The following is a 21,059-nucleotide window of genomic DNA, read 5'->3' as shown; positions in this document are numbered from 1 at the left end:
GACATTCAGGTTCATGCTGGAGCCTGGGCTCTAACCGCCCCCTCCCCCCCAACCACAGGGTTTCACAACCCAGGTGGCAGCCGGAACCTGAGCATCTACACTGAAATGTTTAACCTCGCAGCCCGAGTCCCATGAGCCCAAGTCAGCTGAGTTGGCCAGCCGTGGCCATGGGTCTTTTATTACAGAGTAGACATACCCTGAGAAGCATCATGTGGGGAGGCCACCCCCAATACAAAGGGCTTCTCCTTTAATCTGCTCATCTACGAGAACTCTCAGAAACCAGTTTTTCCATTTTGAGCAGCTGAGGCTCTGGCCTCTCACTCAATTACAGCTATTGTACAGCTACAGTCCATGGGCCTCTCCTGGGTCTCAAGGAAAGACTTGGAGCTGAGCAACCACCCTGGTGGTTTAATTCCAGGCCCCTTCTGTTTTTAGCTGTGCTCAAAATCTCTAACCTCTTGCTGCTCTCAACTAGTTCTCCATACAGCTGCCCCGTTTATTGGCCAGCCCCAGAGGGTCTCCCTGCAGAAAGCACATCACAGAGATCAACACAACAGTTAAAAACAAACATTAGGGTTCCCAAATTTGTTAAAGCATGCAACTGATGATTGCTCAGTATTATAACAAAATGCAAAAGCTCTTTATTTTAAAATAAACCCTGCGAAACAAACCATGAAAACAAATCAACCCCTAGGCCCAGAGAGAAGGGCACATATTTCACTTTCATCTTCGTTTAAAAAATGTGCATTAAAATTAATATAAAATCATTCGCCGTCTCCTACACATTCTTTTCTGAAATTCTATAGCCAGGGAAAGAAAACAACTCACACCCTCTCCACCAGTTCAAAGCCAAGGAAATAGGCACTGCACAGGTCAGGGACCTTGGGGAGCCAGGAGATCATTCTTTGCAGCTTGTCACTTTAGTAGGATCCAGTGTGACCCTCTCCCGCAACATGGAATTAAATGCTGTTCTCTGCCACTGTCTTGTTAAAGAGGCTCCAGTTTAGGGCACTGGTTCATACTGAGCAAGGACAGGATCTTCCGGATTTTTCAATATCAACTAAGGACTGTAGGGCTTCAGCCACAGCTAACAATTCATTATCCAGCCTGGTTCTGCAGTCACCTGCCAGCATAGCTGATTTTATTTATTACAAGTATGTCTGTGTTACCCATCACCGTAGTATCTGGGCTCACTGTACTTTGCCTAGAGTGACACAGATGGCTCCCAAGCATGGAAGCTGTTTTTGATAGTTCCCCTGTCGAGTGTTGACAAGACTTTCTTTGTGAACAGCCATGGCATAAAAATCAGTGCTGCAGTCTCTCCCAGGATCCTACAACATGGTTAGTATCAGTGTGTGGGGCAGACACAGATAGATTTATGTTGTGTGACAGGACATAAAAACAGTTTTAAAGACTGTTACAAGCTCTAGTGTGGACAGGGCCTAACACGGTGAAGTGGGAGAACTCAGTCCTGGCTATCCCGACCCCAGCTTGGCTAGTTGCTTTCTTCAGACCTCATTTCTGTCAGCAGCAGAATTTCTGAATGGCCTGAGGGATTCTGTGTCTGTGACCCCCTTGTGCTTCAGAGAGGAGTAACACCACTCTCCTGAGAAACCAGGCATGTTCTGGAAAAAGGAGCTGCACACAGATCACGCCCCCCTATTCCTGACAGCAGGCACCTGGGATTCCTTAGGACATGCTCATTTCCTAGGGCTGAAGGCTCCAAGGGCGGAGCCCTGCACATAGGCCATGATGGCATTTTGCAGGAAACTAGCTCGTTGGGCCTCCTCTTCCCTCATCCTGGAGATCTCAGCCTCTTTCATCCTCAGCTTCTCCTGGAGAGTAGAGATTTCACTCTCTTTATCCAGCAGGGCCTCCCGGTGGTTACTTGATAACACTGTGCAAGAAGAACCATGTTAGCATAGGGAGTGAGTGTGTCCTTTGGCTCATGGGGTCAGTACCAGAGAATAACCTGCTGTAGTGGGAATATGCCTGTGGAGGCAGAGTGGTAACAGACACACACAGCACAGACTGCTGGAGGCCTTTACCTCTAGCTTTACCTAGTGGGCCCAACAAGACCCTGATGGGGGGGGAATGCACATTTGTGTGCAGGTGTGGCATCATGCTCACAGGATTGAGGGTCAAGAGACATGGGTTCTATTCCCCTCCCCCCGCTGTGTGAACTTAAGCAGGGCACTTCACTTCTGAGCCTCAGCCTCCCATCTGTAAAATGGGGATAAGAATCGTAAGGCACTTCCAGGGGCTCCTGTGCAGGTTAATTCATCACTGTCTGTAGAGCAACTGGAAGGCAGGAAAGGAATATGAGGTGGTATAGTCAAGGGTAGTAGCCTGTACCATTCGGCCCCAAACTCTCTAGACCCTGGGGGCGGGACTAAGATGACATGACACCTCATACTACTCCCTTCAGTTTGCAAGGAAGGTGCTGTACATAGTCCCCCAACCCCATGTCCATCACCTTTCAATTGCCTCTCCAGGGCAGCAATCTTCTCTTTCAGCCCTTCCTGTGCTGTCCTTTCAGCCTGCAGGTGTCCAATCTGCTCCTGCAGCTCCACTCTCACTTTGTTCACCTCAGCCACCTTCTCCTGCTCCTTGCCGTTCAGGTCCTAGATACACAGGACATGAGAGACCGGCAACCGCAGCATACAGCTCTGCATCAATGACTAGAATTCCCCCTGCCCTAGTACCTGTTGTAGTTCCTCCACGCGCCTCTTGAACCCTTCGGTTTGCAGGGTCAGCTGGCTGACCTTGGCCTGTGCCTCTCCCACTGCCTGCTTCTGCTGAAGGCAGTAGTTCTGAGCTTCATCTCGTGACTGTGTCATCAGCCGTAGCTTCTCTTCCAAGTGATCCAGGTGCTGTTGCTGTAAAACACAAGCGCGTAGCCCCTCTGCCTCCTGTAAGAGGATTCTCTCCAGCCCAGGGTCACGAGCAGGGACTGGCCTAGCACGTGTTGGATGGGAAGCGGAAATTCTGCATGTGTGGTGGCAGGGAGTCACCAAGGGACACGCCTCCCTTGAATTGAACAGGGACCAGCGCCTCTTTCTGATGATGGAGACAATGTTCTGGTGGAAGGGCTGCCTTTTGGAGGAGATGTAAAAGCAAGGCCCTAACCACCCACTGAAGATCCCAATGGGCATTTCACAGGGGTAGGACCGTTAATGCCAGAGTCCTGGACAAGCCCCAGTCCTGGTATTTACATCCTCCCGCCTGGGTTCATTTCAGTTTGACACAGCATTCTTCCTCACTTCTTGTCCTAAATGGCTGGGCAACACTGCTGTATCTGGTTATTCAGCAGCTGCATCCCACCTCAGACATCACTGCACTTGTGCAGTGGTGAAGTGTGTGTGTGTGGGGGGGTGTATTTATAAGCTCATAAAGCATTTTAGCTTGGGATGTAAGGTGCTAGAAAAGGTCTGGGTCTTGAGGAAGACTCCTCACATGCCACACAAGGGGAACCCCCCAGCCTTGTGCAGGGGGTCTCACTGCAGTTTCCACGCGCTTCAAGTCTAGAAAGTAACATTTCTTGCCCAACAGCAATAGCCATATGGGAAAAATTCTACTGAGCCTAGAGAACTGCAGCAGCACATGAAGTCTGCTGATACATAGCAGCAAAGGGATCCACTTGTCTGCCAGGACCATGAGCATAAGCAGTTAGAATGACACCCTATTACACCATAACCACTAATTCTGTATGTAACAAGTTGGAAAGTGCTGGGCTGCTGGGGACAGGGGTGATGGTTTTGAGACACCTTGGTATGGAAAGTGCTAATATAGCTTGATGCAGACATCTCAGGGTTACTCACCCTCATGAGTCAGTCAATACTTAGGATAACAAGATGAAGAACAAGTTACTGATCAGTTATTGGAGAAAGACACATGCTGGAAAGACAAATCCGTTCCCACCTCCAGAGACAGGCCCAGCAGCTGGGTCACGGTCTTACCTCTTCCAGCCTGGCCTGGCCCCGGACTTTGATTAACTCCTCCTCTGCCTGACCTCGCTCAGCAAATGCTGCTGCTTTGACTCGGCTCAGCTCCTATCACAAACACACACGACACACACATTCCAGCCATGTTACCATGCAGCTTCAGGCCACGGATGGGACAGGGCTAAAAGTGAGGCAGCCACCTCCTTTCCCTTAGGGGCAAGGAACAAAAGGCTTTCCCCACCTAGTGGCTGCCTGGGTCAGTCATTTGATTCACAGACCAAGCTTCAGGTGCAGGTGGGAATGCACCAGACACATAGTTCCAGGGCGACACAGCCAAGAGGGGCATGGGGGCTGAAAAACCTGTTCTCCATGGGCCTTAGCCCATAGGCAAATACATCACTGCTGCAGGCAACATTTAATTCCCCTGACTGCATGCCCAAGCCCTGCTATCTTACCCAGTTTCAGATCCAGGACTGTGTTTGACCTCGCTCCACCACTATCCAGTAGAAAGAGTTTTTGTTTAAATAGGAAATCAAATGAACAGATGACTCAGTCCCCTTGTCTTCTCATCTCTGCCCCAGCCCTCATGCCCCACAGCACACAGGGAATCTCACAGGCCAGCAGTGGAAAATTTTGTAGAAGCCCCTTGTTAAAATATTGGCAGCACGTTCCTGCCACTGCAACTCCACCACAGCCAATGGCTCCCAGACACACAGGCACCCGGACCACTAGCTCTCACCTCCTCCAGCCCAATCCGGATGGCTTCCAGCCTCTGGATTCTCTCCTGCATGGAGCGCTCACTTGCCTCCATGTGATGTGTCATGTGATCCACCTGCAAAGCAGCAGGAGCCATTCCAGTGGGTTTCTGGCACCTTATTATTCCTGAGATACAGCAGTCACCCAGCAATGGGAATAGCACACGCCCCTCTAGCCAGCTACTGGCAAGAGAAAACAAAGCTTCCTCCTTCCCCAACACAACTCTTCTGGGAGGCTCCAACACAACTGAGCAGCAATGCCTTTAAAAAGGAAGCCAGAGCTTTGCATACAAATTCCCCCACATTTTTGAAGAAAGGGGTTGGAGTCAACTCGCAGGAGCTCAGGCCACCTTGTAGTTTGGTCTTGGACCGGAGCCAAACACTGGGAAAGGCCCAGGCTCCAGCTGGGATGTGAAATGAGGTCTTCCTGAAACAGATCTCTCACGAGATTTCCACACACACCCAAGAACAGTTTGGAAGGTTTTGGTTTTGACAGTTTTGAGAGACCCAAATCCAATCCAGATCTGATCTCAGCCTCCTCATCACTGCCTGTGCCAGTGGAGAATCAGTCCCCACATCCCAGGGAGGAACTGCTCATAGAGCTGGGACTCGAAGCACCCTGTATCTGCACTATACACACTACTGCAATAATCTTGGTCCAAAATATATTTTGTGAAGCATCGTCTGAAAATAAATAACTCACTAGTCAATATCATGGTAAAATATATGTAGCCACATTATACATAAAGTTATGAATTCCCCGTTTATGATGTTACTTGTTCAAAACCAGATAGTCCTGCCAGGGCCAAAGTTGTTAAACAGGCCTACCCTAAACAAAGCAATGTGTGCTTACCTCAATTTACATATAGGTAGTAAACAGAACCTTCAAGGGGGGCGGGGAGGATTGGTAAAAATGCAAATTGTTTGGTTTCCTGCAAACAGGAGCAGGGTTTTAAAACAAAACAAAAAACCCAACAACAACAAAACATGGGGTCTCCTTCACCACCAGACTGAATGCTGCATGTCACCTCCTCACCGCTTAAATAAACTTTACTTTGAGGGGTAACCTTCAGAAGATTCCATTTAAAAGGTTCACTGGACTATAAAAGAAAAGGAGCAGAAAATTCAAGTTTTCTCTTGCCAAAGAAATCAGCATCTTTGGGCCTCTGGAAGAGATCCTGACCGAGAAGGTCAGCCACTGTGGAAGACGGTGGGTGAGAAAAGCTTCTTGAACCAAACCTTGCTAGATTCAGTTTTAGACTTGTAGATGTGTATTTTCATTTTTATTTTCTTGTAACCATTTCTAACTTTATCTCTTACACTTGAACTCACTTAAAATCCTGTCTTCTTTTGTTAATAAACTTGTTTTACTATTAATCTAAACCAACTGTGTTTGTACTTCAGTGAATGTGAACTTTGGGTAATTTGGCAAGCTGGTGGGTTTGGTCTCCTTAAAGGAGCAAAAGGATCTTATTATTCCTCTGAATGTTGCAGGAAAGGGCTGGACATTTCAGAGCACACAGGTCTGGGGAAGTTCAGGACTGGGGGTGGTGTTGGGGTCACCTGCTAACATTAAACAAGTCTGATAAAGACAAAAGCATGTCTGCGATAACTGCAGGCAGGCTGTTGGATTCAAAGTGGTTGAATCAGAGCTCCACAGCATATAGAACACCAAGTGCATTCTGGCTGTGTGCATGTCCCAGACAGGGAGCCACAAGTTGCAGAAAATTTTGAGGCCCTCAGGTTATATATAATACAACAGTGATACAACCTCTCACTGGTGTGAACTGCACCCTAGAACGTGACAAGAGCCGAGCCCCAATCACTGGCCCTGAATTGCACAAATGGGTGTTTGAGACATTTTGTTGTTTGCTCCAGCAAAACAGCTTTTTCAGGATAAAATCACGACACCACCTGTTCAGTTACTGCCCTCTGGGGACAGGATCAAAGGACAAATCTCTGACACCCGAGTACGCTGCAAAACCTTGCTGGATGGCCTAGCAGCAGGGTGCCCTGCAATCTCTCCTGCCAGGCTCAGGCCAGCGGGAAAGAGTTTCTATTTTTATAAATGGCCTTTTGTTCCCATGGATGAGCCAGAGGCTGCTGGATCCTCACCTGACATCAACAAACAGTCCCAGTAACTAAACCAAAGGGATCAGTAGCCCAGAGGCCAGTGGGGAGACTTGGTTCAGTTGCTGCTGCGGCCCTGTCCTTACCTCTTTCATTCGAAGGGATTCCACATCTTCCAAGCCCTGTTTGAATCTCCTCTTCTCCATTTCTAGGCGTTCTGGAGGTTAAAGGAGAGCGGATTATCAACCAAGGTCTTGCCCTGGTACTCCACACCCTTCACCTGACACTAAATGTCTCACTATAAATCTTTATGCTCGGACTGCAGGGTCTGGCTCCCCCATAACTCAATTCTCTGATTCCCCCCAGGCCTGGCTGCCCAGCTCCTTCACTCACCCTCTGCCTGCACGGCCCGCAGTTTCAGCTCTGCTGTTGTGTTTGTCAAATCTTGCTTCACCTGGAACAGCTGGTCCTGCTGGGCTTTGCACCTTCTCTCTAGCTCATCCACCTGAACGGAAATCACCACCATGAAGTGAAGACAAACAAAGCTTCTGCTTCCACTAGCACTGGGATGGGTGGCTGGCTGAGCATGGCCACTAGCCAGTGGGAGCATAGGAAAGGGTCTGGAAACCTACACACAGTTAGCAAAGTAAAAAACATGTTGGGAATTCCTCAGGCCCATCCCATGTTTCAGCCTAGGCTTGCTCTCCTACCTGATTTCTTAGAAGCAGGTTTTTCTCATTGGCAGCAGATAGGTCCCGGAGCAGCTTTGTTTCCCGATCAGCAGCTTCCTGCAAACCAAGCCCAGGATTAGGAAAGCCAATCCCAGACCTCCTGACGCCCCACACCCCCATCCAATACCACTTCAAAATAACCCAAGTCCCCAAGACCATAACTTTCTCCCACTCACAGTACAGATCATTCTCCAGTCACTATTCTGTACTTCACAGTTCACAGCAGTTCATATATGGAACCAGCTGACTTCTCATCCCATCCAACATCCCCTGACACCCCAAACCAGAACGCCACCCAGAATCAAATATTGACCAGCCCCGTCCAACCCACAATCCAGCCCACCTGTTTTTGCTGCCGGAGCTCCTTCAACTGGCACTCAGTCATGCTGGCTTGCTCCTGCTTTGTGGCACTCAGCAGCTCTCCCAAGTTGTGCACTTTCTGCTCAGACAGAGCCAATGCAGCTTCAGTCATCTGCAGTCTACACAGCAGAAGGCACAGCTGAGGTTTTAATCTTTGTCCCTCCCAAAAATACATCATAGTCCCAATGAATTCTCTACACTGGACAGCACAGGATATGCAGCAAGACACAACCTCACAGCAACATAGGAAGAGACAGAGGATCAGCTTGGGGTCCTCCCAGCTCCGCCTCTTGTCTCAGACAATGGTCAGTACCAGCTGCTTCAGAGGAAGGTGCAAGAAACTCTGGAATTTCCAATTACAAAATAACTTGCTCATTGGGGCAGTTCCTTCCTACCCCTCATCAGTTAGTGGTTAGCTCAGATCTTGAAGCACAAGGACTTGTATCCCCTAATGTATCTGTATCACATCTAATGTTACTAAGGGTGCTCTCATTATCAAGAGATATTGGATCCTTTTTGGAATCCTACTAAGCTCCTGGCTGTAATGAAAACTTGTGGCAAGAAATTGAGCAGACTAATTTTACATTGTGTAACAAATATTTTTTTATCAGTTATAAATTTGTTGCCTTTCAATTTTGCTCTTGTAAAAAAGGCTGAATAGAAGCATCTGATTGTGATCGCTGAGCTGTTTACAGGACACTTAGAGAACTTTTCCTTCAGTTGTTACAGTTAATTTATACACCAATAAGGGGCCTGAGTAGCTCCACTTATTCCTTCAATGTCCTGCCCCTTATATTGCATTTCTCAACAGTGAATTTAATGTGCCCACTCACCTAGGTGTTGGGTCCCTCTTCATGGTCTGTAAGAATCACACCTCACCACACCCCTGCTCTGCTGGCAGAAGTCTGTAGTATAGAACTGACCTTAAACACACACAGCAAATGGGCCAACTCTCTCCCGCTCTGCAAAGAGAGGCTGCTTGTCCCCAACCCCTGGATAGCCTATCCCATGTCCTCTCTTCCATACCAGCCCTATACAGCCCATCTTTTGCCTTCTGCCGGCTCTGCATTGTCCATCTACTTAACACTCTCCAGTGATACCAGGTCTTGCAGCTCATTTCTCAGTTTCTCCCATAAATGCACAGAATGCCCCTATTGTATCAATCTGTCAGGCCCCAACCCGCCCTCCCTCAAAACCCCGTACAAGATCCACTTCCACAGGGATCAATGCTGATGGGAACTTGCCAATTGACAGCAGTGAGGCAGGTGGCCAGTGTGGATCAGTGACATGATTGTTGGATTCTCCCATCACTTCGACAGCTGAGAGTTCAGCTGACATTGACTTAAGTTTTGGGCTTATTTGTTTTTATGGCTTCTCACGTGGGAAACGAGTCTGATCCCTGATTTGCAAATGCAGTTGCATGCCTTGCAAGTGTAGTCATTGTTGGGCGGAGGGCTTCAGGCATTGGCCTTATGATGTGCTCTCTTTCCTGCAGAGACCTCACACGCCACTCCTTAAGAGTGGACACAGCCTCACGGCACAGACCTCTCCATCTAGGTCTGTCCAGTGCAACAAGTTCCCAGGTGCCCTGGAAACTGACATGATTAGCATCCATTTCTCTCTCCAGCCTGCAAACTGCTGGGAGCCCATCCCCACAATGGTCTGCCTTGTCACTATCCCCTTCAACCCATTCCTAAGCCCACCTGCTTGTCTGTTACTTCTTCTAGTGTGCAAGCTCTTTGGGGCAGTCGCTGTGTTTACGACATTTGTGCAGTAACCAGTACAATGGGCCCTGATCCTGACTGGGACCTCTAGGTGCTAAAAAAACACCGACTGAAATAGTGAGCCAGCTACTCCCTCCTCTCTCCACAGCTCTGAGCAGTACAGCCTACTTCTCAGACAATGGAATGACTGGGCAGATTCTTTCCTCATACTTGGCTTTTAGTGAATTCATGACAGACTGCCGCTCATTCAGGGCTTCCTGTAACTGGCCAACTCGTGCTGCTGATGTCCTGAATTGGGAAAAGAAAAATATTAACAACTCGAAATTAAGACTTCCATCTCAGACTTCCCTCTGAGAACCCGATCTTTCCCCCTATGCGAGGAGGGAGCCAAGAGATTCACTGACCTGCTGCTCCTGGTTATTTCTTCTCTCTGTTTATCAATAGTGTCCATCAAATCCAGGAACTGAGATTGAGATAAACACCAGTGACACCGTGAACTGCATGAGTTTGTGGCATTTAGACTTGCCTCTCCCTACCCTCCCTTTGGGGCTGCATGGGGAGCAGCACCAGCTGATCTCCTGGAAGGAGCCAAACTGGTGTTCTGATGGGCATCTCCACCTGGTTGGTCTATGGTCATTGATCAAAGCTAGTGTTCTGTCTCAGAGACTTTGTACCACAGGGAGGGAGAGGATGTGGAAATCACATGTATTAACAACTTCATAAACTGGAAAGTACTGAACTGTCCCAGTAAGAGAAAGAACAGGATGAATGAAAATGAAACCACTGAAATCCTTTGGTTCCCAGAAACAAGTGTTTCAGCCATGGGATGTTTCCAATGCAACAATCCAACTGGTGGATCTGCTCCCAAGGGCGACCTAGCCCCAATCTGCTGTATGATGCTGTGTGCTACTGCAAGTACGAATGCAGCATGTCAACATGTGCAAGTGGCTCCGTGGGCCAGGACTCCTGGTACTGTGCTACTTTACAAAGACAATTCGCAGGAAAGCCAGTGTTCATGGCTGCCCCACTCAAGCTGCTGAAGCATTAGGAGGCCACTCACCTGCTTAGCCTTCTCCTCCTTCAGATTAAACATCTCCTTACTGAGCACGCGTGTCCAGCTGTGGTTCTCAGCCAGAATGGTCTGGCGATCCTGGTTGTGATCCATGGCTTGTTCTGACACAGAGAGAACTAGAGTAGATACGCACATTTCCATAACAATAGAGCAGAGAGAAGTTCTACAGCAGGATGATACCTAGACCTCTGTGGCCTCCGCATGGACCCATTAGGGAGACTGTTCCCACAATATGGGTGCAATGGATAGAGTGAAGGAAGTGTTCTGTGTTAAAGAAATAGCTTCCAAAACCCACAACAACAATGCAGCTCAGTGGGGGCTGCTTTTGGCAACTTCCAAACTGTACCACAGCCACTATGGGACAATACAAAGCCCCACTGAAGGGGGAGTCCTTCCCTGTTTACATGACACTCCAAGATTGCACTCAAACCCAACCATCTCCTTCCCTAGCTGATCTCTGCAGGGAGGAACTGGGAAAATTCCAACGTATCTCCCCTTAGCACAGTGCAGCTCCCTGCACACCCGAGTTCAGCACAACTCCTCCCTTACCAGCAGGCAGGGCCCTAAATGGCTCCTGTCAGGGAGTGGGAGACATGGGGCTCCTCTGAGATAGCAGCAGCCCCATCACCATCCATGTCCCTGTGGTGAGAAGAAGAATGCACACGTCTTGCCCACACAACATTGGCCACATACCCACAGCCTTCAGGATGTCACTGGGGATGTTGTTCCCAGCCAGCTCCAGTCTCCTCAAGGTCTTGTTGCTGTGCAGACAGCTCAGTAACGCTCGGCCCCCCAGGAGCCCAATGTTATTCCAACGCAAATCTAGAGGGGCAACAAACCATCACCCTGGCAATAGCACCAGCACCATCAGGCCATACTGAATATATTCCTCACACATGGCACCCTTGCACAGTGGGTTAGCTCCCCCCAGGAGCCTCAGCATAAGCCACCAGTGGGTGTGGTTCACCATCTGAGAGTGATGGAACGAGAAAGTGACGGACGGTGCAAACATATAGCAAATGCAGCTTCATCTACCCTCTCAGCATCCTGCAGAAGGACCCGCAATAAACGCTGCACACACTGCAAAGTCTGCGCAAGGAACCATTCCAGCCAGGCAGGCCTGCAGGATGTTCCCATCACGTCATTATTCAACAAACCCAACTTCCTAGGAGAGGCTGCCCAGCCAAGAAGCTTGCTGCTAGTCTGAAAGAAAAAACTCCCTGCAGGGAGACAGCACAGCAGCAACCTCTGCCCAGTTAGGGAGGGGGAGGGAAATTCTATCAAGGCTTCTATTTGGGGCAGCAGGGCATCTGCACAAAGAAACTTCAGGGCCTGGAATGAGATGCACGAGTCTCAAACCAACAGGACAGTCATAAGCTGGGGGATTTGCTCTTCTCATCAACCCCAAGGGTGGTGCTACTGCACCAGGTACCCAGATTTAGATTCTGTGCTTCCGTTCCAGAGTTTCTGGTTAGCCCCTGCTTATCTAAATCAGGAAACCTTTATAGAGTCTGCCAGGGCTGCCACTGGCACAGAGTCTCTGAGCAGCTCTGGAGTGACTGGAAATGGGGAGGCAGTGCAATAGGCAGTGTTCCCTCTAATTTTTCCCATGCATGTGCGGAATGAATTTCATATCACCTCCACATTGGTGCACATAACAAAATTCATGCGGTGGGGCGGAGGGGTTTGGAGTATGTGTGTGTGTGGGGTTCTGGGCTGGGGCAGAGGACTGGGGTGCGGGGGAGGTGAGGGCTCTGGCTGGGGCCAGGGATGAGAGGTTTGGGGTGCACGCTGCCCGGGGGCTACAGCGGGGAGAGGGGACTCCCCCCAGCAGCACCTGGGCTGGGGGGGAGAGGCGCCTCTCCCCTGGCTACAGCAGGGTCCATGCTGGGGCTGGGTTGGGCCCAGGGAAGGAGCGCCTCTCCCCTGGCCGCAGCAAATCCAGGGTAGGTCTGTGCTGGGGCCAGCGGGAAAAGATGCCTCTCCCCGCTGTGGTAGGTTCGTGCTGGGAGAGAGGCATCTCTCCCCGCTGCAGCCCCAAGCAGGGCTTAATAGGCAGCTGCGTGAGACCACGCAGCTTAGAGGGAACTTAGGCCAAAGGTACCACCTGAAAGTGATAACATCCTGACGAAGGGGAGTTGCTCTTACCCAGCTCCTGTAGGCTGGAATTGCATTTCAGGGCCATGGCCAGCTCTCCTGCTCCCTGGTGGTTAATCTGGTTATTGCGCAGATCCAGCCACTGGAGGAAGCGGTTGCCTCCTAGTCCCTGGCAGAAGAGGGAAAAGCCCTCCTCCCACATGCCCAGGCTGTTCCACTCCAAGGTGAGGCTGAGGGGAAAGTTAAACAGGAGTCGCAGGTTAATCTACATCCCTAGGAACAAGGAACAGCAAGAGGCTGAAGAGGCTGCCTCAGCCTAGCTCCTGTGGGGACCCAATCACAGGCCCACCCTAGCCAACAAAGACCAGACTCCAAAGAGAAGGGAGCTCTCCAATGTCCACCCCAGCTCTGGTCCAGCAGAGAAGGAAGCCCCCGAGCCTTGCACCCACTCACCCAGCACATAGTGGACAGACGGGTGGAAGTGACTTTACACCTCACCTTCTGATGGATTTGTTCTGCCTGAGGAGTTTCCCCAAAGCCTCAGCACCCAGAGCTCGCAGGTTATTCCCCTGAAACAAATACTGCAGGTGAGTGGCTTAAGGTGTCCCGTTTCATCCCGCCTGATACACTGGGTGGTGCCAAGGCCGAGTTGTGGTTATGATTTATCACATGTAGGTAACACTGGTCCCAGGCACATTGCCCACTAAACCCAGGCTCTCCAGCCCTCGCGTGGAAATGCACAGCTCCTGCTGGTGACAGTGCCAAACAAACATGCTGCCTGGCCTCACTGTGACGGGAAACACTTTCCACATGGGGGAGCCAAATACCTCCCACATGGAAACAGTGGTGTCAAATATGATCATCATTTATTTGCCTGTGATAAGAAGGGAGCCTCAGACTCTTGGCATCTGGTGGCCATTTCGACTTTTCACCAGGAAGGGCTCATCTGACAGCAGAGCGAGGCATGATGGATGGGTTTGGGAACTAACTCAGAATGATACTATGTCCTAGCAGAAGGCTGTCTTTATGTTTTTGTTTTTTTTAAATAAATATTTTGTTACACTCTCCCCTGAGGATCTGTGGCAAGTGTGACCTATCCAGGGGATCCAGATCCCACTGTACTGCAAACACACACACCCATAACTTGAGCTTGGTTGTCAGTGTTGCAATGTGTATTTTTAGGTAGTATTCAATCAGAACCCAGATTCTGCTTTGCTAGTATTTTTTAAACACAATTTTGGGCTGTATAATAAAGGCAACATATGACAGACTCGGGGCAGATAGTCCTTTCCACATGCAATTCTGGTGTAATAATGTGTTCAGTTCTCCATACCATGTTAACAGAAAGATATTGATAAACTGGAAGGACTTCACAGAAGAGCAATTCAGATAACCAGGGGACTCCCTCACTGATGTTGAAACAGTAAAAGACCTAAATATGTCTAGCTTGACCAAGCAGCAGCTAAGAGGGAGACACACAGTAATAATTGCCCATGAGTAAGTAAAGATGGACTGATCTATATGAGAAAGTTGAACCAGTTGTAGGCAGGGTCTACACGATGAGCACCCGAACTGTAGTGCCATAGTGCACACACTTCCTACATTGATGGAAGGGTTTCTTCGTCAATGTAGTTAATCCACCTCCCAAGAAGCAGTTACTAGGTCAACAGAAGAATTTGCATCTACACTGAGGATTAGGTCGATTTAACTACAATGCTGAGGGGTGTGAATTTCCACTCCCCCTGAGCAACATATCTAGGTGATCTAAATGTTAAGTGTAGATCAGAGTGTAGTTAATGTGTGATTTTAAAGAGATTTAGTTAAACTGGTGCAAAAGGCTACATGGACACACTTCAGATTAAAACAGATGTAATTCATTATAGCTTAAGTCAACTGGAACAGTTTTAAACTAAACTGAACTAAGTCATTATTAAACCAAAATAAGTGTGTCCACAGGAGTTTGCACCAGTTTAAATTAATCAGTTTAAAAAAAGATTTATATTAAAAGTATGCAATTTCTGTACGTAGACAAGGCCTTAGCAACGGATTATTAGGAAAACCTTCCCGCCAGCGAGTTCTACCAAGCAGTGAAGCAGTCTCTTTAAGAGAAGGGCTGGGAGTCCCATCAAGCGAGGCAATTACAATGGACAGGACACCGCATTAGGAAGTGTGCAAAAGGGAACAATCCTGCACTGGTCCCTTCAGCTGGTGGCCTGCATGGGTTCATCGGGTCTTTCCATCCCCAATTCCCATGAGATCTGCACCTCTGTAACCTCCTCAATTGCTTTCTCTGTGTTGAAGGCCAAGACTTGTGCTCAGAGTTGCTCAAGTAAAGTTAAATAAACTCACCTTCAAGTCCAAAGATTTTACTACAGTGTTGGAGCAAAGTCCATTCAGCAGATGTCTGACCCCTGTAAAAGAGAAAAGAAGGATATTTATATTTCACACAGAACTTCAACCCTCTCCTGGACCTGAACATGAGGTGTCGATAAACACCTCTTCACCCCGGCAGCCCGTCAAGGAGAGGTAGCTACCGGGAGAAACTATTTCATTAGCAAGTAACTTTAGTGCTGCTGGAAAATGCCAACCTGACCTGGAGTCCTCTCTTTACACACAGACCAGCTAGAGCCTGGGTAAAGGCTTCTCACAAGCCCTGCCACTATGATCACAGCCTTGGTCTGAGAGCCCTCTTCTAGGAGTAAGGGGGGGACTTCAGACTCTATGGCTTATTCAGCCCTTGGTCTCTGCTGATAGGGTGGTTTGTGTACACACTTCTCCTCTAGGGTTTGGACAGAGATCTCACACAACATTTGGCTGCCACTGACTTGGCCCACACTAAAACTAGTGATCTGTTCATTCCCTCTGGGGCACCTGGCATTGGCCACTGTTGGAAGACAGGACACTGGGCTAGATGGACCTTTGGTCTGACCCAGTGTGGCCGCTCTTATGTATGTTCTCATGTAGAGGGTAAAGGCTCCAAGTCTCATTTCCAGTCCCTTGAGCCACCAGAAAGTAAATTCAGCAACTGCAGCTGCAAATAATTCCTCTTGCTGCTGTAGGGCTAACTTCCAGCTTGGGTAGATGTACACTTGCTAGCTTTGATCAAGCTATACTAAAAATATTAGCAAAGCTGCAGCAGCACTGGGGGCAGCGCAGGCTAGCTGCCCGAGTCCAGTCCTGTCAGAGAACTTAGGTATGAACTCAGGTGGCTAGTCCAAGCCGCTATCCACGCCGCCCCAATTACACTGCTATTTTTAGCACACAAACGCCATCAAAATTACCTCATGTATGTCTACGTGAGCTGGAAATTACGCCACCAGCTGCAGTGGAAACATGCCGTATGAGTGGAAATGTACAACAGACAAGTCCTCCCAGGCAGAGGGAATGTGCTTCTGGCATATGCAGCAGGGCACCAAGGGAATCACCAAAGCACACAATCAGTTTCAAGCAACTCTGTGGCCTCATTAGTCCAGCACAGCTAGAATCACACCTCATGTTCCAACTGCAAACAGCTTCCTTCCAACACCCCCTAGTCCTTCCTCTTACTAATGTGGGCTCCTAAAGATCTCTGATCACTGTATTTTTCTCTCTTATTTTTCTAAAGTAGCTGTACTCTACAGGGACAATGCAGCGGCAGAAACCCTGTTTTAGACTGTTAAGTGGTTGAGGCAGAGTATTCCACGTGGTGAGTCCCCTTTCTGGAGATACCGGATTGAGCCCAAGCCTGACTGTACAGATCTATATTTAAGACATAGTTTTCCGATAAAGCCTTTGCCCAACAGCAACACCCATAAAAATTAAAAGCTCTGCATATGCATTCATACACCCTGGAATGAGGGATTGGAGAGTAAAAATATTGTCTGTTTGAGATATGAAAGTTTCATCCTAATTGTGTTCAGCATGTCCCTTTAACCTTCCCTAAGCATGCAAGCAGTGCAAGGAGTTTCTGGGGCTCAGATCTTTTATTCATGCTCACAAAATAGTTTGTATGTGGTCCCAGTAAGCATCTCAGACCCAGGTCCTGAACAGAACGAGACCCCACCACCCACCTTGGCATCACTGGTTGAAAGGTATGAAGGAGGTTTGCTTTTGTGATAAGATTAGTTCAATAAGAAAATATATCAGCTTTCAAAGCTCAAACAACTTGATGAGGTAAAAAAGTAAAAAATGCAAACAGAATGTGTGGGTTCATTTGGGCTTAGATAATATTCTCTCTGAGACAGATTAGTTTATAGAGTAAATGTAAGGCCAGGAGATTCAAACACTCAAATTCCTATTAGCAAGAATCCTGGATCTAATTCCCTGTGCATGGGGCTGCAGTTTTGCCCATAAGCACACATTTATTCACTCTTCAAAGCAACTCCCTTAAGATTAAGAATTTGACTTTCAGCGTGAGCTTGACTCCCAGATCTCACGGTTCAGACGTATAGCACACATGCGAGTGTCTCCCTGTGGGCAAAGAGAGTCCCACCTTCTTCATTCAGCATGCAGTCACTCAGCAGGATCTCCGTAAACAGGATCTCGTCCTGTAAAAGCTTCCCTAGGACTCTGCATGTATCCACAGAAAGGCTCTGGGTGGCAAAATTCAAGTGGCTTTGTCCTGGCCCCTCCCGGAGCTCATGTAGCTGCTGCAGGACTGTCTCCTGTGGCTGAACACCACTCTCCTTACATAACTGGATATAGGCCCTTCGAAACTCTTCCATTGCCACAGCAGGTGCTAATGTCACTCCCTTCCTGTCCTCCACATGACGAAGGACCAAGCTGGCCTCAGAGAAGAGCAGGAAATGCAGGAAAACCTGGTGGACAGTAAAGGCTGTACTGTGAAAGGCAAGAAGCAGTTATCTCTGGACTATAGTGCATGGTCCTAAGGATAAGCAGGACTGATACAAATAGTGCTCAGAGCCAGAGCCATTCCCACCCCATAAACACCCACTTGGAGCCCTGCAGGACACCAGTCCCAACTCCACTCTCCCAGGATAGGGAGAAACTCACTACAGCCTCTTCTCATGTACCCGTTGACTGTTACTGGGATTCAGTCCCCAGCCCTTACAACAGCCATCCTCTAAACCCTGTAACTAGGAAGAGTAGAGCATGCTGGGGATTGTAGTTCTGCTCTTCCCCTCTCTTTCCCCCTCCCTCTCCGCCCCAGTAACCCGGGGAGGAGGGCATGCTGGGAGCTAGAATACAGAGCCAAATTTAGAAATGTTACATGGTGCAGCCCCATCTCAGAGTAGAGATATTGTCTCCTGCTACACAGGCCCCACTGCTCCTCCCATAACATCAGCGTATGGCCAACCTCAAAAGATCAAAAATCATGACATAGACTAAAAACAAATCAAAAGATTAAAAAAAATATTTAACTCCCCACTACTCCTCTCCAGTGTGTAAATGAGAATTTCAAGTTGAAAAGTCAATGTTTAATGCACGCAAAAATGCACACCTCTCCCTGGCTGCTCTGCCCTCTTCATCCCTAAGACTGGGTAACTCCCCGATCCCCATTGCCTATTATTCTTGATTCTCCCCAGACTCATTTCCTACCTTCCCCCTACATTTCCCTTTTCAACTTCCTCCCTTCGCTGCCCCCCACCCACACACACACATTTTCCTGCCCTCCTGCAGCAACCTCACCTTCACAAAGAATCCGCTGGCTGGGATGATTTAGTTGGGATTAGGTTCTGCTTTGAGCAGGGGGTTGGACTACATACTTCCTGAACTCCCTTCCAACCCTGATATTCTATGGATCATTGTTATTTTAGAATATATTGTACGAGGACTATAAAATGGAGCTGAACAAAGACCACCCAAGAAAAATAAAGCACTCTCCCTATGGATCAGGTTTTCAAATTATTTTTCAGTAAAGATTTATGTGAACTGCAACGAATGTCTTTACAACATCAACCACCTTGCTAATTGCTGGAAAACCATCACCCAAGCAGTGCTTTCTACATCGCAGTGCAGTTTTTATATTTTCAATCTTAAATATTATTTTTAAATAACCAATTCACTCACATTCAAAGCATATAAACCATAATTTTTAATAATTATTTCTTTGTATAATTTTAACTACAGAAATATGTGTTATCCAGTGACTACAATAAATTATTTACCTTTAAAATCTTATAATTGTCCAAATAGCTACAAATATATTTTTATTTTAATTACTCTTCCCTCTCACTGCTTCAGGACTTCTCCTCTGCGGGAACCCAGAAGCACTTCCCCCAACTATCCCCACCCCGCCTCCTGCTGCCTCAGGAAATACAGCTGCTGGTCCCAGGCAAAGCAGTACTGAAAGGGCGGAGAGATGAGTCATCAGAGAACAGCTGTGTCTGGGGCAAAGGAGAAGACCACTGCCCCAGAAGTTCTGTTGCAGGCTCCAAGGCCCTGCTCTGGCCAGGCAGCAGCTGTTCCCCAGCTCCTCCCGCTCACTACCCCAGGACCAATCCATAAAGGAAGAAGGGCACGTCTGTGTCTTCTTTCACAAAGTTCTGGCTGTTTGTCCGGCCCTGAAAATCAAGGGAATGGAGGGCCTTCCTGCTCCATTAGTACAGTTCCTCCTGCTAGAACCACGATCCTGTGATTCACAATTAATTTGCGAGAGTTAGTAATAGAGTTGCATCCATGTGGCAACCACAGCAATTGCTCATGTGGTGAAGCCCCAGGAAGAAAGAATTTATGTATTATTAACTCTCTGACACAATACATGTTTTGGTCTTTGGCAGGAAGTTAGTTGCCCTGTCTCTTTTAGCTCTCCTTTCACCTCCCTGTACAGCTATTCCAATTGCTCAGCTAGAAGCATAGAGAACCAGTGCCAAGTGACCAGCAAGTGTTAGAGGAACCACAGCTTGGGAACTTCTGATGCTGAGCATCCATCAAGCCTGAAAATCTCACACAGGAGCAGAACAGCCACAAACCCCAAAGCAAGGCAGGTGCTTAGCAAAACCTCAAGAAAGATGAACCCAACACAGCCTATCACTGGTACAGCACCACACATGCCCAACACCTACCGTCTGGACTCTTCAGGACAGCTATGTCTCAGAAGCTAACTATCCTGACATAAAGCAACAGAGAGTCTTGTGGCACCTTTAAGACTAACAGATGTATTTTTACAGATCCAGACTAACACGGCTACCCCTCTGATAATATCCTGATATACAGATACACAGGGCTTGAACTGAGGCAACCCGCTCCCAAGATGCCACCTTCACTCTGCAGATTGTCAAGCCTTTTTTTTTTTTTTTTTAAGTCTATCTAATGTGACCGAGTGTAAACTGATGCAGCAACATCTACCTCAGGCCTGGTCGACACATACCGATTTCATATACTTGTAACTATATACATTGGGGGGGGGGGAGGGGACTTTTTTTTTTTTACCAGTTAAATTAGTGAAATCCCTCGTGTGGATGTTATAAAAGTACCTTATACTTTTATTATTTATTCCCCTTCCCAGATGAGAATAAAGTACATTGGTATAAGCACTTGTATACTGCTATCAATGCACCCTCACTAAGGGTGTTGTAGCACTGTAACAACACGGGCATAATTAAAGCAGTATAACTTGAGTGTGCGTAGACAAGGCCTGCCTATGTCTGCAGAGAGCCTGGAACGACAGCTCTGAAGTGAGTTAACTGTCCCTGTTCACCTCAGTGCTGCTGTCTCGGTTACCAGCCATGATGCTTAAAATGCCAATGCTGTGGCCACTGCTCTTCGAGGCAGAAGAGAGGCTCATAAAGGCAGATGGTCTCTATCCTGAGCCACCAGGTGCCACCTGCGGGGAGAGAGCGGGAGACACCGTCTCTCGCCTTTGCCCCCTGGTCAAGGGAACCAGCAGGGCACAAACGGACCGCGGTATCGCCGCCCGCCTGCCCGAGAGAAGGGGCGGGGCAGGGCGGCCCGCGGGCGGTATCGCCGCCCAGGGGAGGGGGCGGGGCAGCGCGGCCCGCGGGCGGTATCGCCGCCCGGGAGAGGGGGCGGGGCAGCGCGGCCCGCGGGCGGTATCGCCGCCCGGGAGAGGGGGCGGGGCAGCGCGGGGCAGAGGCAGGGGGACGGGAGAGACCTTCCCGCGCTCCCCGCACCGGCGCAGTTACCGACCTCGGGCTCTTCCGTGGTGTCCGGTGGGCGGGGCTTGTCCCGTGGGCAGGGCTAGGAGGCGCCCGCTGCCGGTTCGGTCCCGCTAGAGGCGGGCTTGCGCCGGGAGTCCGAGCGTGCAAACGGCCTCCCCGCCTTCGCCCCCTTCCCGTTCCCGCGCCTGCGGCTCCGCCTGAGCCCGGCTACCCGCGAGGGAGAGGCAGCGCGAACTACAGTTCCCA

The 21,059-nt window shown here is 48.9% G+C and overlaps 1 protein-coding gene across 5 annotated transcripts; it reads right to left on the bottom strand.

Moving 5' to 3' along the window:
• Positions 1–616: 616 nt before the first annotated feature.
• Positions 617–21,046, bottom strand: LRRC45 (leucine rich repeat containing 45). Of its 5 annotated transcripts, none has more exons than XM_034789656.1 (18): positions 20,842–21,046; positions 17,225–17,549; positions 15,103–15,164; positions 13,252–13,322; positions 12,805–12,983; positions 11,350–11,478; positions 10,645–10,757; positions 9,989–10,047; positions 9,795–9,872; positions 7,844–7,979; positions 7,480–7,557; positions 7,163–7,274; positions 6,916–6,986; positions 4,684–4,776; positions 3,960–4,052; positions 2,706–2,879; positions 2,477–2,624; positions 617–1,897 (listed from the first exon to the last, which is right to left on the bottom strand). In XM_034789656.1, the coding sequence occupies exons 2-18, from the start codon at positions 17,454–17,456 to the stop codon at positions 1,701–1,703; spliced, it is 2,025 nt and encodes a 674-aa protein (XP_034645547.1). In that variant the 5' UTR covers positions 17,457–17,549; positions 20,842–21,046; the 3' UTR covers positions 617–1,700. The 5 variants fall into 5 exon arrangements, with proteins under 5 accessions (XP_034645547.1, XP_034645546.1, XP_034645548.1 ...); XM_034789655.1 differs by lacking the exon at positions 20,842–21,046 and adding an exon at positions 20,393–20,415; XM_034789657.1 differs by lacking the exon at positions 20,842–21,046 and adding an exon at positions 17,746–17,768.
• Positions 21,047–21,059: the final 13 nt, after the last annotated feature.

Source organism: Trachemys scripta, chromosome 14, assembly GCF_013100865.1.
Source record: "Trachemys scripta elegans isolate TJP31775 chromosome 14, CAS_Tse_1.0, whole genome shotgun sequence".
NCBI classification, from domain to species: Eukaryota; Metazoa; Chordata; order Testudines; family Emydidae; genus Trachemys; species Trachemys scripta.
The sequence above is the reverse complement of the archived record's forward strand: the minus strand, read 5'-3'. Positions and strand labels throughout refer to the sequence as shown.

Coding starts and splice junctions, on each gene's coding strand:
- LRRC45 (XM_034789656.1), bottom strand. CDS start 17,456: ATGGAAGAGTTTCGAAGGGCCTATATCCAGTTATGTAAGGAGAGTGGT. Junction 10,758..11,349: donor TGACATCCTGAAGGCTGTGG/GTATGTGGCCAA, acceptor TCTCTGTGTCAG/AACAAGCCATGGATCACAAC. Junction 2,880..3,959: donor GCCAGGCCAGGCTGGAAGAG/GTAAGACCGTGA, acceptor TGTGTTTTACAG/CAACAGCACCTGGATCACTT.